Below are 15792 nucleotides of genomic sequence, written 5' to 3' on the forward strand. Positions count from 1 at the left end.
GTAGAATGGCTGTATTACTATTATCTTTTTCAACTTTTCTTCTACCTTCTCTTCTTGGTATCATTATTATGATGATGATTATTCCACTGTTTTGCATGTACACTGAGAGCTACTGCACTGGAGACAAATTCCTTGTGTGTCTAATTGCACTTGGCAAAATAAAGTATTCTATAATGGCCATTAAGCTGGCAGTATAAACATAGCTAATGAACAAGTTTCTTTGATTAGTGATCTACAAATTATGCATCATGCTTACTTTCTTGTCTGAAGATAATATAGCCTATTTCAAGATATGGTTTTATAGGAAAAAAACAGAAAGATATGAGTAGCAAGTGGCACATTGTGGGGATGCAGTTTTCTTGAGAGAATACAAATTGAGGCAATACGAACACCACAGAGATGACACTGAGGGAGAAAGGGAAAGGAAAAGAAAGAAGGGAGTTGACTCTGTGGGTTAGAAGAGCAAAATTAGAAGGGTGATGAAATTTCTGAAAAATCTATATTTTTAATTAAGTATTTAGTTTAACTAGTAATTCAGTTACTACTCTTTTTCTGAAAATTCTGGAATATTCTAAAATGTTTAAAGATTCAGAGGCTAAGCCAATGAATTAATTTTGTTGTGTGCACCACACTTTCTAGCAAAAAGTACTTTTATATCGGGAAAAAGTCACTTTGATCAAGTGGGGAGGGCATCTCTAACTCCCAGAGAAAGGATTTAATTTTTTTAAAAAGTTAACTATAGATGTCTTTCAACAATTATAATGCAGCATTAATATAATATAATTCCCAGTTGCCACTTTTAGTGGATTTGGCATGGGATTTCCATTAAAAGGAGAGTTATTAAATAATTTCAATGTTTAGAGAATACTAATGAAACTACTACTTACTATAAGCAATAACCCTCAAATATATTTTCGCAACATGGGACTCAAGGGATGTGTTGAGTAGATTCCAAGCCAGCATGGCAGTTAGCCAAGTTGCATGTTTAAGAATTATTTTGTTCACCTTCCTTCTCTTTATACAAAATAGCACAACAGCAGTTATACCTACAAGTAGTCTTTGTTTAATAACTGCTCATTTAACAACCAATACACTGGAGTTTTAAGCTATATTGAGCTGTGGTGGTACAGTGGTTGGAATGTAATACTGCAGGCTAACTCACTTCTCACTCCAGGAGTTCGTCCTGACCGGCTCAAGATTGACTTCCAAAGTTGGTAAAATGAGGACCCAGTTTGTTGGGAACAATATGCTGACTCTCTAAGCCATTTATAGTGGGCTGTGAAGCAGTATATAAGTCTAAAATTAATTCATTGGCTTAAAGTTCTGAATCTTTAAACATTTTAGAATTGCTACTGCTATTGCTAAAAAAGCTACTTATGACCCATTGTCAGAGTTATGACTGCCAGAAGCCCCTCCCATGGTCATATGATCCATTTTGATCAGTTGGCGATTGACTTACATTTATTATCAGTTATGATCAGTGTCCTCAGTCATATAAATACTATTTGTGACTTTTTTCTCATTTTCCACAGAATATGGCAAAAAATCCACTCAGTTGATATGCTGGATTTGCCTAAACTGCAGGGTTCACTTAATGACCATGTGAATTGTTTAAAACCATGGTGATGTGCTTTACAACCATCCTAAAAAGAGCTGAAAAACAAGTTCAGTAATGGGAAAATGTTATATTTTATGTCAGTTACTAGTGGCCTAAAATATAGTTGGACATATAATGCATCATTTCTAGGCAACTTTGGTAAGAAATGTTTTTGTCAAAAAATATAAGACATCAGAAATCAGTCAAATGTCATGGTGAACAAATGTCCAAACTTGAAATTAAAATAATTGAAATTAAATATTTGAGAGGATTACAACATATATATTTGCTTATATTCATTTTTCTTTCCTGATTTTACAGGTTCTTATCTCCCTAATCTGAAACAACTAAAACTGAATGGAAGTATACTTACTTCTGTGAGGTAAGAAATAATAACTAGAAAGAAAGTTAAGAAAGAAAGAAAGTTAAGTCAGAAGTAATATTCAAGTTTATTTATTTATTTTTATTTATTTATTTGATTTTTATACCGCCCTTCTCCCGAAGGACTCAGGGCAGTGTACAGGCAACAATAAAATACAAAAACACCACAATATACAATTTAAAATACGAATTAAAAAGCTTATTATAATTAGCCTAGAACCTTAAAATTTATAAAACCAAACCCCATTTAAAATTAGTAGAAAATTTAAAATCGATAAAATTTATGTAATTTAAAATTTAAAATTTAGGCCAGCCCCGCGCGAATAAAAAGGTATGTCTTCAGTTCGCGGCGGAAAGTCCGAAGGTCAGGTATTTGACGTAAGCCTGGGGGAAGCTCGTTCCAAAGTGTGGGAGCCCCCACAGAGAAGGCCCTTCCTCTGGGGGCCGCCAGCCGACATTGTTTGGCGGACGGCACCCTGAGAAGTCCCTCTCTGTGAGAGCGTACGGGTCGGTGGGAGGCATATGGTAACAGCAGGCGGTCCCGTAAGTACCCAGGCCCTAAGCCATGGAGCGCTTTAAAGGTCGTAACCAACACCTTAAAGTGCACTCGGAAGGCCACAGGTAGCCAGTGCAGTCTGCGCAGGAGCGGTGTTACGTGGGAGCTACGCGAAGCTCCCTCTATCACCCGCAGCTGCATTCTGGACTAACTGAAGCCTCCGAGTGCACTTCAAGGAGCCCCATGTGAGAGCATTACAATAATCCAGCGAGAGGTAACGAGCGTGAGTGACTGTACACAAGGCATCCCGATCAAGGAAGGGGCGCAACTGCCGAACCAGGCGGACCTGGTGGAAGGCCCTCCTGGAGACGGCCGTCAAATGCTCTTCAAATGACAGCCGGTCATCCAGGAGGACACCTAAGTTGCACACCCTATCCTTTGGGGCCAATAACTCGCCTCCAACAGTCAACCGCGGCTGCAGTTGACTGAATCGGGATGCCGGCATCCACAGCCACTCCGTCTTGGAGGGATTAAGCTTGAGCCTGTTTCTCCCCATCCAGACCCGTACGGCTTCCAAACACCGGGACAGCACTTCAACAACTTCTTTGGGGTGGCCCGGGGTGGAAAAGTATAGCTGGGTGTCATCAGCGTACTGTTGGTATCTCACCCCGAAGCCACTGATGATCTCGCCCAGCGGCTTCATATAGATGTTGAACAGCAGGGGCGAGAGAATCGACCCCTGCGGGACCCCACAAGTGAGGCACCTCGCGGCCGACCTCTGCCCCCTGTCAACACCGTCTGCGACGGTCGGAGAGATGGGAGGAGAACCACCGATACGGTGCCTCCACTCCCAATCCCCCAACCGGCGCAGCAAGATACCATGGTCGATGGTATCAAAAGCCGCTGAGAGATCTAATAGGACCAGGGCAGAGGTACCCCTGTCCCTGGCCCGCCAGAGATCATCCACCAATGCGACCAAAGCTGTTTCCGTGCTGTATCCGGGTCGAAAGCGGACTGGAGCAGGTCTAGATAGACGGCTTCATCCAGGTATTGGGGTAGCTGTCGCGCCACAGCACTCTCTACAACCTTCGCAACGGCGAAGGTTGGAGACTGGGCGATAGTTACCCAAAATAGCTGGGTCAGGAGGGCTTCTTGAGGAGGGTCTCACCACCGCCTCTTTCAAGGCGGCAGGAAAACCCTTCCAACAAAGAAGCGTTGATAATCCTCTGGAGCCAGCCTCGTGTCACCTCCTGAGTGGCCAGTACCAGCCAGGAAGGACACGGGTCCAGTAAACATGTCGTGGCGTGAAGCCTCCCCAACAACCTGTCCACGTCCTCGGGAGCCACAGGGTCAAACTCATCCCAAACCAGTTCAACAAGACGTGTCTCCTCTCTCGCTTGGATCATCCCAATTTCGGTCCAGACCGTCCCGGAGCTGGCGATTTTATCGTATAGATAACCACTAAACTCCTCGGCACGTCCCTGCAAAGGTCATCCGCACCTCCTGATGAAGGAGGCGGGTCACCAAACAGGGCGGCCGGGCATTATCTGCCGGCGCAATGAGGGTGGGCGTGGGCGCCTCGCCTCCCTCTTTCCCACCAGGTAGGTCCTAGAATAGGACCTAACTAGTGTCCGATCAGCTTCGGAACGACTGGACCTCCAAGTGCTCTCTAGGCGTCTTCTCCGGCGTTTCATCTCCCTCAGCCCCTCAGAGAACCAAGGGGCCGGACGAGATCTGCGCCGGGTCAGAGGCCGCAAAGGCGCGACACGGTCCAGGGCCTCAGCCGCGGCCTGTTCCCAGGCCGCAACTAGTTCCTCAGTCGTGCCGCGGGCCAGATCCTCAGGGAATGGCCCAAGCTCCGTCAGGAACCTCTCAGGGTCCATCAGGCGCCTGGGACGGAACCATCAGGCGCCTGGGACGGAACCAACGTAAAGTCTCTTACTACTTATAGCATTTCTTTCTACTTCAGAGATTGACTACACATTTTATCTTTTGTACATAAGAAAAACTTGATTAAGTCTGTTCTTTAACTGTAGTGATTTAAGATTTAAATTTTAAACCTTAAACTATGCAAATATATTACATTATGGTTATATCCAGCCTACAAAAGCATAAATTATTATGCATAATTCTTGGACATTAGTAAATTACTCCTTCTATAGATTTAAAAGATATTAAGAGTCCTTTGTTTTATTTTTTCCTGCAGAGAATCTTACAGTATCTTAAAACTTACAGATAATTCTAGTGAGGTAGAATCCAGTCAATTCATTATTCCTATCATAGGGGAGATTGGATTTCTATACCTAGCTGGAAAAAGAATCCACTATAGTCAGAATAAACTGTAGTTTATAAAATAATATTCTTAATTTTCTTTCATTTGCAAAATTAGGTTTCCTTCAGAATTTATAATGTTTATCCAATATTGCATAGGCAGAAAGCAGCACAATCTGGAAAATTTGATGAGATTGAGCATGAGGGAAGCTCATCCACATTTGACACATGCCCAAATAGGCTCAACACTTTGGTCTCATATTGTCTCTTTTTAATAGTTGACCCAAGTTATTTCTGGTGTAACTGCGATTTAACGAGTGCTACAGCTTTGTGAAGCTTGCAAGGACATTATTTTCATTTATTCTTCAGTCTATCTTTTGGATTTCTTTCCCTGCAGGGTTTAAGCTTTATGTAACAATTTTCTCTTTGTTTTAATAAACTGAGCAGAGATGTAGCTCCTTGCTGACTTGGCAGAACTCTCTCCCATTGTGAATGCTCAGGTGTTTTAAACTCCAAACATATAGAACATGCATTAGGAGTAAGATGTTGGTTGAAGGCCTTTTTATCCACCCTCCTGTTGGTCATTTAAAGAGGCACTCCTTGCCTCTTGTGGCATTCTCAGCTTTAAGACATTAGTGATAGGATAACCACAGATGAGCCTGAAATTTGGATGAAGAGATATCCGGGTTGCTTATAAATTTGTAGATGACACAAAATTGGGTGGAATTGCTCATTTTCTAGAGCAATAGAAATAAAATTCAAAATGTTCTTGATAAGTTGGAGAAACTGATTCCAAATAGAAGGAAATTTAACAGAGGCAAAGAATTCTTCATTTAGAAATCAGATGTCAAATGGATAGAAATAGAATTAAGAACATTAGCTTTGTAATAGTACTTGTGAAAAATATCTTGGAATAGTACCAGTAGTTGATTTCAAAAAGAGTATGAGTCAGCAATATTATGTGCTGCAAAAGTACAAAATATATTTTTAGACTATATTAGCAGAAGTTTAGCTTCTAAACCAAAGATAGTTAGGTCCTAAGTTGAATACTAGGTCCAGTTCTGGATATCACATTTTAACAAATATTCAGGCAAACTAGTAAAGGTTTTGAGAATGATGAGGATGATTGGGGATATTATATACTACAAAGAGGGACTGGGGAAATTAGGAATATATAACTCTGAGTATAATAAAACCAAGGATGGATATAATAGTATTCCCCTTCAAATAAAAGATGTTATACAGAGAGAGGTCAGAACCCGTTCTGTTTTTCCAGAGTTCAACAATTGTTAAATGTTGGGATTCCAAATAAACGAAAGAAAACATTTTATGTTTTATAAAACACACTTGTTTTAGGTATGAATTCAATAAAAGATTTCATTGTTTTGATACCATAGTAAACAAAATCCATGTAATATTTACTACATACATATGCAGTAAAAACAATGTATTGTCATTACAACCAATTTCCTGATGTAATCAACTTCCAGATTTAGTACTCTGTGAATAGAATAAAAGTAAAGTCTGCCTCAAGTTGGGCTTGACTTCTGATGGCTAAGGGTGTATGTCTGTGTTACTTCCTTGGCAACAATGTAGACATGGTTTTACAGTGCCTTCTTCTGAAATTTCTTTCTGCTTCCCTGTGTAGACTACTACTCTGTAAACTAGTTTAAAAATACTTTCAGGCTATAAAAATAACCACACAGGAAAGCATAATCCTAACTTTCTCTTTACATAGCTCTGCCCTGTACTTGCTTACATGGAGGTGAAGTTCACTGAGATTATTGCAAGTTTGCATCTGCCTTTCATTGCTAGAAAAGTTATTTATTTTACCTCATTTCTTGCCACGTGTTTTTTTTGTATTGTTGCTGGGTATTAACAATACATCAGTAATTCTAATGATAGAATACTCTGGAAGTTTTTAATTCAGTACAAAACTTGATACAGTATGCACAAACTGTACATGGTACAGGTACCATGTAAAATTTTAAAAATTTGATTGGAAAAAAATTAAAGATTTGATACTTGCTCCCAAGAAGATAAAGGACAAACAAAATATCTGATGCCACAGTTTACTAATTGTTTTAATATATATTTAATTTGTACAGCTATTCCCATTATAAATTATACATATCATACTGAGCCCTGCCATACTGTTAGACTATCTAGATTTTTGCTCTTCCCAAGTTTCCAAAGTAATCTATACTTGCCTGAAATGGCTTGACCTGGAAAATACCTGAACTTGATGAGAAGAAATATTGCTTTATGATATGCTCAGTTTTGGGGTCAACATGCTAGGGGAGGAAATTATCCTCCAAGAAACTTTTCCCATGCACAAGAGGGACAGAGTTCCAAATATGGAATTTGCATCAAGAGCATTCCCCATTGACATCATTAAGTGAATGCAATTAGTTGTTAACCAAGGATCCCCCCCAAGCCAAGTCATTCCAGCTTTGGTCTTTCTCAGTACTAAGCTTCAATAAGGTAAGGGTTGTTTTTTTTTTGCATTTATATCCCGCCCTTCTCCGAAGACTCAGGGCGGCTCACACTATGTCAAGCAATAGTCTTCATCCATTTGTATACTATATACAAAGTCAACTTATTGCCCCCCAACAATCTGGGTCCTCATTTTACCTACCTTATAAAGCAGGGCTGGGCAACAATGGCCCCTTTATGACCTATGGACTTCAACTCCCAGAATTCCTGAGCCAGCATGCTATAAAGGATGGAAGGCTGAGTCAACCTTGGGCCTGGTGGGACTTGAACCTGCAATATTGCAAGCAGTTGCTGTTAATAATAGGCTGCATTAACCTGTTGCGCCACCAGAGGCCCTGATGTGATTGATGTGATTGATGTGATGAAGTGACTGCCTAATTCCCAACACCATCTATCTAGGGCCCAAAGTCTGATCACGTGAGTGCAGGGATACTTTTATGGCCATATCCTCAGGCACAGGTTGTAGTCCTTTCATTTAGCACCATCATAACTTTGCATGGTTGCTGGATAAATGGTCATAAGTTGAGGACGCTTAAAATGAATTTGTTAAGATGGAATCCCTGAATTGCTTAAACTTCTTTATCCCAAATTATTGAAAGGCTAATGGCTCTTTCATTTTGTAATATTGAAATGTTCATTTGTTCTTTATTTCTCACAATTTACATAACTGTCTCTTTGACAGTGCCCTTTTATTTCTACATGGGTACATATGTACAGTTGCATAATTGTTGTGATTTGTTAGTATCAGTGTCTAAAGTCAGTTGAAACTAGTGCCAATGCATAGTTCAAACTAAGGAAAACTGTCCTGATAGGGACACTCCAGATGTTTCATTACCCAAACTAGGTAACATCATCAACAATTAAGCTCAGAAAATACACTCATTTTAACCCTGAGTTACAAATATTCTCCTTTACTAAAGACACTCCTTTTTTTTTCTTGGACCTTTTCTTTTTAGCTCTCCAGATTAGATTTTTTTTAAAAAGTATTTCAAGTTTTGTCCCAGCTGATAAACACTGAAATAGCAATAGCACTTAGACTTATATACCACTTTACAGTGCTTCTCAAAGTGGTTTACAGAGTTAGCACATTGCCCCCAACAATCTGGGTCCTCATTTTATCCACCTTGGAAGGATGGAAGGCTGAGTCAACCTTGAGCCTGGTGGGATTTGAATTGCCAAATTGCAGGCAGTCAGCAGTCAGCAAAAGTAGCCTGCAGTACTGCACTCTAAATACTGCGCCACCAAGGCTCTTGGTGGCCTTGAGTTTTCTGTTTCTTTCTCTGATGTTAAACAGTATATTTTCATTAACCTCTAAAGATGAAGCTACTCCTTTAATAGGTAATGGTGAATCCCAGTGTTTGTTCTCTTAAGGGACCTTGGAACAGCACTGCCTCGTCTTCAAGTTCTATGGATGGCTCGCTGTGGGCTCCCAGATTTAGATGGGATCTCTTCCTGTTGCTCTTTGAAGGTAGGAGAGTCAAAGACTTAATACATTGTTTTGCTTGATGTTTACATAGTGCACAGCCCTTACTACTCTGAAGGAAATTAGGTCTCAAATCCATGTTTCAAACTGTTTCAACTCCTACCCTCAAACGACGCTATAGAACACTGCACACCAGACCAACTAGACACAAGAACAGTTTTTCCCCGAACGCCATCCCTCTGCTAAACAAATAATTCCCTCAACACTGTCAAACTATTGACTAAATTTGCACTACTATTAATCTTCTCATCGTTCCCATCACCCATTTCCTTCCACTTATGACTGTAACTTCGTTGCTTGTATCCTTAAGATTTATACTGTAATTGAATTGTTGCCTGATTGCTTGATTGTAGCCTATGACTATCATTAAGTGTTGTATCATTAAGTGTTAAATTTGTACCCTATGACTATCATTGTGTTGTAAGTGTTGCTCCTTGATGGAGGTATATTTTATGTACAATGAGAGCATATGCACCCAAGACAAATTCCTTGTGTGTCCAATCACACTTGGCCAATAAAGTATTCTATTCTATTCTATTCTATTCTATTCTATTCTATTCTATTCTATTCTATTCTATTCTATTCTATTCTATTCTATTCTATTCTAATTTACAGTAGTGCCCAATTTAAGACCAAATCCATTCCCAAGGCCTATCCTTAATTCAAATGTATGTGTTAAGCCAGAACACAATTATTGTGTTAATGCTGGATAACGTTGCATAAGTAGTAGTGTGTAATGAACTTGAATCTTTGTGTGTTTAACTTGAATTTTGCTACAGTAGGCTCCATTCTTTAGGTCATCCTTATACAAGGATGTTCTTAATCCAGGGATTTGCTGTATTTTTTTTAAAAAAATATTGTATTTTAAAAAACATTTACATATAGGTAAAATCTGGTTCATAAAATACTGCCTTGTCCCAGGGCTGTCTTAATGTATGGGCCTGATGGGCACTTGCCCGTGGCCCCCGCAAGCATAGGGACCCCATACTAATCTGTGTATGTTAACCCTTCAATGCATCTTGTATCATATAAATATAGCAACATATTTATTACATTTTACTTCATTTTTTTATTAACGCTAACATGCAAATATATATTTAATTTTATCGACCATTTACAATTTTATTCCTGTGAGTAGACGCTTTGCCCAGGGCCCATAATGCTGTTAAGATGGCCCTGCCTTGTTCAATGGCATTTTACTTAAAAAGAAGTATCATAACTGTCAGATGGGAAGTTGAAGTAATGTCTCCAATGAAGACAATGGCAAATACTTCCTTCTTGGTGCTAAGAAAACTACATATAAATGTATATGTAAAATCACAAGGAAAAGAACTTGGCCTGAAGATTTACCATAATTATCATTAAGGAGCCCTGGTGGCACAGTGTTAGAATGCAGCATTGCAGGCAAACTCTGCCCATAGCCTGGAGTTCAATCTTGACTGGGCTTAAGATTGATTCAGCCTTCCATCTTTCTGAGGTGGGTAAAATGAGGACCCAGATTGTTGGGGGTAATATGCTGACTCTGTAAACTGCTTAGAGAGGGCTGTAAAGCACTGTTGGGCGATCTATAAGTCTAAGAATTATTGTTGATGACGATGATGATGATATAGATAATATCCATTCAGTTGTGTTTGACTCTTGGAGATTCTATGAGCCACAACAGAACCTAGAATTTGTTAATTCAGTAGCCAACTCACAATAAACTTAAAGTGTTAAAAAAATCACTTTGGCATATTCTATGAATCAAAAATTGCTTCAACTTGATCTCTCATTTAGAATATGGGTGTCAAACTTGATCGCGTCACATGACGTATTGTGACGTTTTTTTGCCTTTGTAGAGCCAGGGTGGGTGTGACCTGCACATGATGCATCCGGCCTGTAGGCTACCAGTTTGACACTCCTGTTCTAGAAGGTGTATTTTAAAAACAGGCATGATTTCTGGTTTATTATTGGCAAACCAGAAATAGTCTCATTTTCTTAATAAACCAAAATCTTAAATCATTTTTTGTTTTAATCTTCTAAATTTTGCAATACTGGGCATAGGCCATAGTGCCTATTTTTCCTATTATCTGTTGCATAATATTAAAGAAACCATGGCATATTGCAGATTTTATGTTTATTAGCCATATACTGTATGCTAGGAGTAAAAGCCTATGACAACAAACAAGCAAATGAAGTTCATGCTGCTTATTTATAAGAAAGTCTGGGAGACTTCCTTTTACTATTATGTCTTAATTGTTTATGACTTATTATTTTTATTTAATATATCACATTTCTCCTTAATATTGAAAGATTCCTTCAATTTTCTTTAGGAACTCTACATAGCCTACAACAATATTGGTGACCTAAGTCAGATCAGCCTGCTGGAGAACCTTGAAATTCTAGATTTAGAAGGAAACAATATTGAAGATCTTAATCAGATTCAATACTTGCGGCTCTGTACTAAGCTGACCAATCTTACGATAGAGGGAAATCTTATTTGCTTGAAGCCAAGCCCGCAATCTTCAGAGGTGCGTGCTAATATGCTACATGTAATCTAATATATATCTTGCTGATTTATCTCAATGCAATCATGAATGAAAATTGTGGTTTAATGTTGCAAAGTTATCTTTGTGAATTTTGCCTTGGAGGAACTGTTTCCCAATCTGGATGAATAGGTAAGTGGCATACTATAACTCTAATATAGAGAAGAAGACTTATACTTCAAATCAATAATCTTGGGAGATTTCCAGCACTTTATTCAGCATTCTGAACACAGAACACTGTGCAGTAACAGCATAGTTGCTAGGAGAAACCCTAGTGCCATGATGGCGAACCTATGGCATGCATGGCACGCAGATCCCTCTGCGGGCATGCCAGCCATCATGCCAGTCCAGCTCCTGCCGGCCAGCTGGTCTTCGGGTCTCTGCTGCGCATGCACGGTGGGGCTGGGCATATGTGGGGGAGGCATGCTCAGAAGGAGGGGCACATGGGGGCGTGCAGGTTGGTGCAGGAGGCTTTCCAGGCCCAAAACGGAGCACAGGAGGGCGTGCACACATACGCGGGGCCATGCATAGGGGTGTATGTGCTCGCATTGCATTTGGGGGGTTTGGGCACACACGCATGCATTCGCGCATGCACGCTTGTGCTTTGGGCACTCGGCACCAAAAAGGTTAACCATCACTACCCTAGTGAAATCATTACAGTTCAGTGAAATCAATACAGCTTGTGGTCATTTGGTAAGATTATATTTTGAAACAGCAAGGAGAGAGATACAGTCTGTGTACTAAAAATTATCCTTTTTAAAACAATTTTCTTCATTTCTACTACTGAAGTTCTTTTGTGGCCTTGCAAATGACTTCGGGAATTCTCAAGAGTTTGCAATGCTAAGGGAAGACTGCCATGCCTGAAGCAAAGGAGCATGTATTATTGCATGCAGAGTACGTGATGCAATCAAGCAGAGCAAACTGAAGTATAATAAAAAGATGATATAGAGTTTTGGTTGAGGGTTCTAATTTGAAGCTGGGTTGAGGTTATATTTTGCAGTCAATGCAATCCTCCTAAATCACTTCGCAACTCATTTTTTTCCTGTATTAATCATTGCTTTTAAAAGCCAAATGACAGTTGCGGCCAGAATCTTTTTTCATCAATTTCAGTGGGTTTGCTAGATGGATGTGCCTGGCCATTGTCAATTCTTTTCCAGGGAGGAACTGCTATTCCTTCCAGATGAATAGGCAAGTAGCACATTACAAATGTGATGTAGATAAGATTATTACAGTTAGATTAATTAAAATAGATGCTGTTGGGGTGGCTTTTGATGACTACTGGTATTTAGAAACTCAGAATTAAGGTTATTTTTTTTACTCTATTATGTTAAACTCCCTGTAAAAAATTAAAACCGTAGTAAAAAACAATAATAAACATGGTAAACTTCAGCTATATTTGTATAAAGCATGTAATTGTAATGTTATTTCACTTGAATAATAGCCCCAGTTAATTGCATGTTATTACCTTAACATCTCTAAATTGCCTGAGACTAAGCTATATTAGGATCTTCCATGTGAGCCTACTATCTACTCAAATCAATAATACAAGGCCCAGTATTTTCATGTGTGTGTGTCTTTATATATACATGTGTTTGTGTATTTATGACTTTTGAAGAAATTGCTAATAGATAAAAATTGTGTCTGGACAATTATATTGAAATATCTTCCTTTATGGAAGCATTGTGTTAAACTTATAACATAGATGCACACATACATTCACACACGCATCATACATTGTTGTTGCGTTGCTTTGGATTTTTTTCTTTTTCTCTTTGTTTTTTGTTGTTAAATAAAACAAATCGTTCATACATTTATTCACTATAAAATAAACAATCTGGGTTCATTTTCTTTCTTATGTGTAACAAATACGTGGCTCTTCAGCCAATTTAATATCTGGTTTATGAGTTCTGTATTTTAGAAAGATTAATAATTGTAATTGTTTACTGGATTTTGAGGTGGGCTTTTATCAATTTTTATTGTTGGTATTGTTTTTCTTACCTTAGAAAACTTTATTCCTTACCTGGTATCCTCCAAGTGTTTGGAATTACAATTTCCACATAAGATCATAGAGTTGAAAGGTATCTTAGATGCCATCTAATCTAACCCCTATTCAAAGCATGACTTACTAAAGCATTTTTTACCATTGGCTTGAAATCCGAAAAAGTTTTAGTTGAAACCATCTGAAAATACTAGATCGGGGTAGTCAACTGTTTTATATCTACTGCCCACTTTTGTACCTCTGTTAGTAGTAAAATTTTCTAACCGCCAACCGGTTCCACAGTAATACGCCATGTATTGTCGTCTGCACATGCCTCTGGCACATCGTGGATTGGGTTTGGGGGGAGATGCCGGCTACCAACTCTGCTTGTCTATTACAGCTGGGTGGTGTGGGGGGAGATGCGCGAGCTGTTCTGGGACGAGGCTCTTTTGTTTGCGGTCACACTATAGCGCCATTTAATTTCACTTACGTAACATGAACTAAACTTTTGCGCTGGTGATACAAATAGTATATTTTCAGAAATTTAAATTGTCATGGGGAATTTTATGAAAATCTAATGAAAATGTTTTTAAATAATGCTAGGAAAATTTTTTAAAAAGTCAATTAAATTTAAAAAAAGGAAAGTGCTTCAGTATCGGACAAAACCCCTACCGCCCATCATGAAAGCTGGAACGCCCACTAGTGGACGGTAGGGACCAGGTTGACTACCACTGTACTAGATGATAGCAGGCATTTTTAGACATTGTGAAATTGAAAGAACCTCAAAGGTCTAATCCAAGTAACTTGTTAATTGAGGAAATCTGCTCCACCACTGCCCTTACTCAGCTTCTATTTGGACATTTCCAAAGAAAGGGAGTCTGTGATCTTCTATTTATATTCCAGTGTTTTAGTCAAGATCTCTCTTTTAATTTGAAATATTTGTTTTATGTCCTTCTACCTGAAACAGAAATACAGTGTACTTGCTCAAGTAGCTAAATGTGATTCTCACAAAGAGAACTTGCTTCTATAGTTTCAGCCCCTTCAAGAGATCTGTCACTCTTTGGCCATTCTCACCTTCACACATTTTACATTTTTGTACAGTTAGTCCCCTCAGAAAACTAGAAGTATCTTCATAAATGAATAACAATCATCTTGCCACTTCTGGCTTTTGGTAGAAAGCTGAATAGCAGCTTTATGGACCAGAAACTACCAAAAACTGAAAGGAAGGAAGGAAAGAAGGAAGGAAGGAAGGAAGGAAGGAAGGAAGGAAGGAAGGAAGGAAGGAAGGAAGGAAGGAAGGAAATTTTCATATTGATTTAAAATATTTTATGCTGTCTTTTTAGCTTTTTAAGGTGGTAAATAGCTACTTAGTTTGAAAAAAAATTATAAATAAGATTAAAAAAACAAAAAATAAATAATGTTGATTTCCCTTTATTCAGTGTGAACAATTAAAGAGGAAAATTTTGCAGAGGTGCTTTCTTCAGTACTCCAAATGCTCTCTTTTAGTCTACATTGTGGTTGAAGCACAACAGGGGAACTGGACTCTATGTTAGGAGCCTCTTTTGATTCTCACATTAGAGATAAGAGAAGACATGTAGGTTGCCCTTTATTGCTGACTTTTGTTATAAGAAAATGTTACAGAGGCAAAGTTAGAAAAAGAAGCCCCCACACTTTAGATAAAGGATTGGTGTACTTTTTTAGATCAGGAATAGGGATTATGTTTTTTTAAAAAAAATAGAATTGTGAGGGCTAGCAAAAGGATTTTCTAGGAAGGACAGACAGAAAAGATGGCTGCAATTTATTTAAATTAAGGCTTAAGCATTTTTGAATTCATGGTCATCCTTGGAGTAGGCTTCTTACCACAGTAACTACAATAGTTTCTGTTCATACAATCCACTACAGGTCATTAAATTGGTTTCATCTAATATTAGGGCCAAATATTGGATAATGATAATAGTCACTGAAGGGGCAATTGCATGGTTGTTTTGTTTGTCAGTAAACTGTGGTTGTGGGTAAAGGTAATCTGCAGAGTCTCAAGATTAATCAGGCCCCTGTAGCAGCTTATTTGCCTTTTTTAAGATACAGGTTTTTCTTGTGGTCATTGCCAGACAATTGGGAGGCAGAAACCCAGACCAATCTAGATGATAAATGACATAGACCTCTGGTAGAAGACACTATCTTATCTAAATGTGTTAATTGGAAGATAAAACAAATTTAACAGTAATATATTATGCGGTGAAGATGGGAATAAAGAGGCATTAGAAAAATCTGAGGGAGAAAAAAAATAGATATTAAAAAGTTGACAAAAGTTTTACAGACAGTATTTCCCAAAAAGCAATTTGTTTAATAGTTACCTAAATAAGTGGTTAAAGTGATTAAATAAGTGAGTTGAAATTTATTTACATGGGATGCATGTTTAGGGTATCTGTAACTAAATAGTGCCTGGGTTTTATTTATTATCATAAAAAGTGCTAATCTTGTAAGAAGTTTAGCTATTGTTACAGTTATAGTTATTTTCCCATTTTATCTGTTTCTCAGATTGTTTCCTATAAATGTGATCAAAAT

At 38.5% G+C, this 15792-nt stretch overlaps 1 protein-coding gene across 1 annotated transcript in view; it reads left to right on the forward strand.

Moving 5' to 3' along the window:
* LRRC56 (leucine rich repeat containing 56) overlaps positions 1–15792 on the forward strand; it is a 75510-nt gene that overhangs the window by 45867 nt on the left and 13851 nt on the right. The window contains exons 6-8 of the mRNA XM_058156789.1: positions 1919–1979; positions 8613–8709; positions 11037–11234. Coding sequence (XP_058012772.1) covers positions 1919–1979; positions 8613–8709; positions 11037–11234 — 356 coding nt within the window. The remainder of the gene's footprint in view (positions 1–1918; positions 1980–8612; positions 8710–11036; positions 11235–15792) is intronic.

Source organism: Ahaetulla prasina, chromosome 1 (assembly GCF_028640845.1).
Source record: "Ahaetulla prasina isolate Xishuangbanna chromosome 1, ASM2864084v1, whole genome shotgun sequence".
NCBI lineage: Eukaryota > Metazoa > Chordata > Lepidosauria > Squamata > Colubridae > Ahaetulla > Ahaetulla prasina.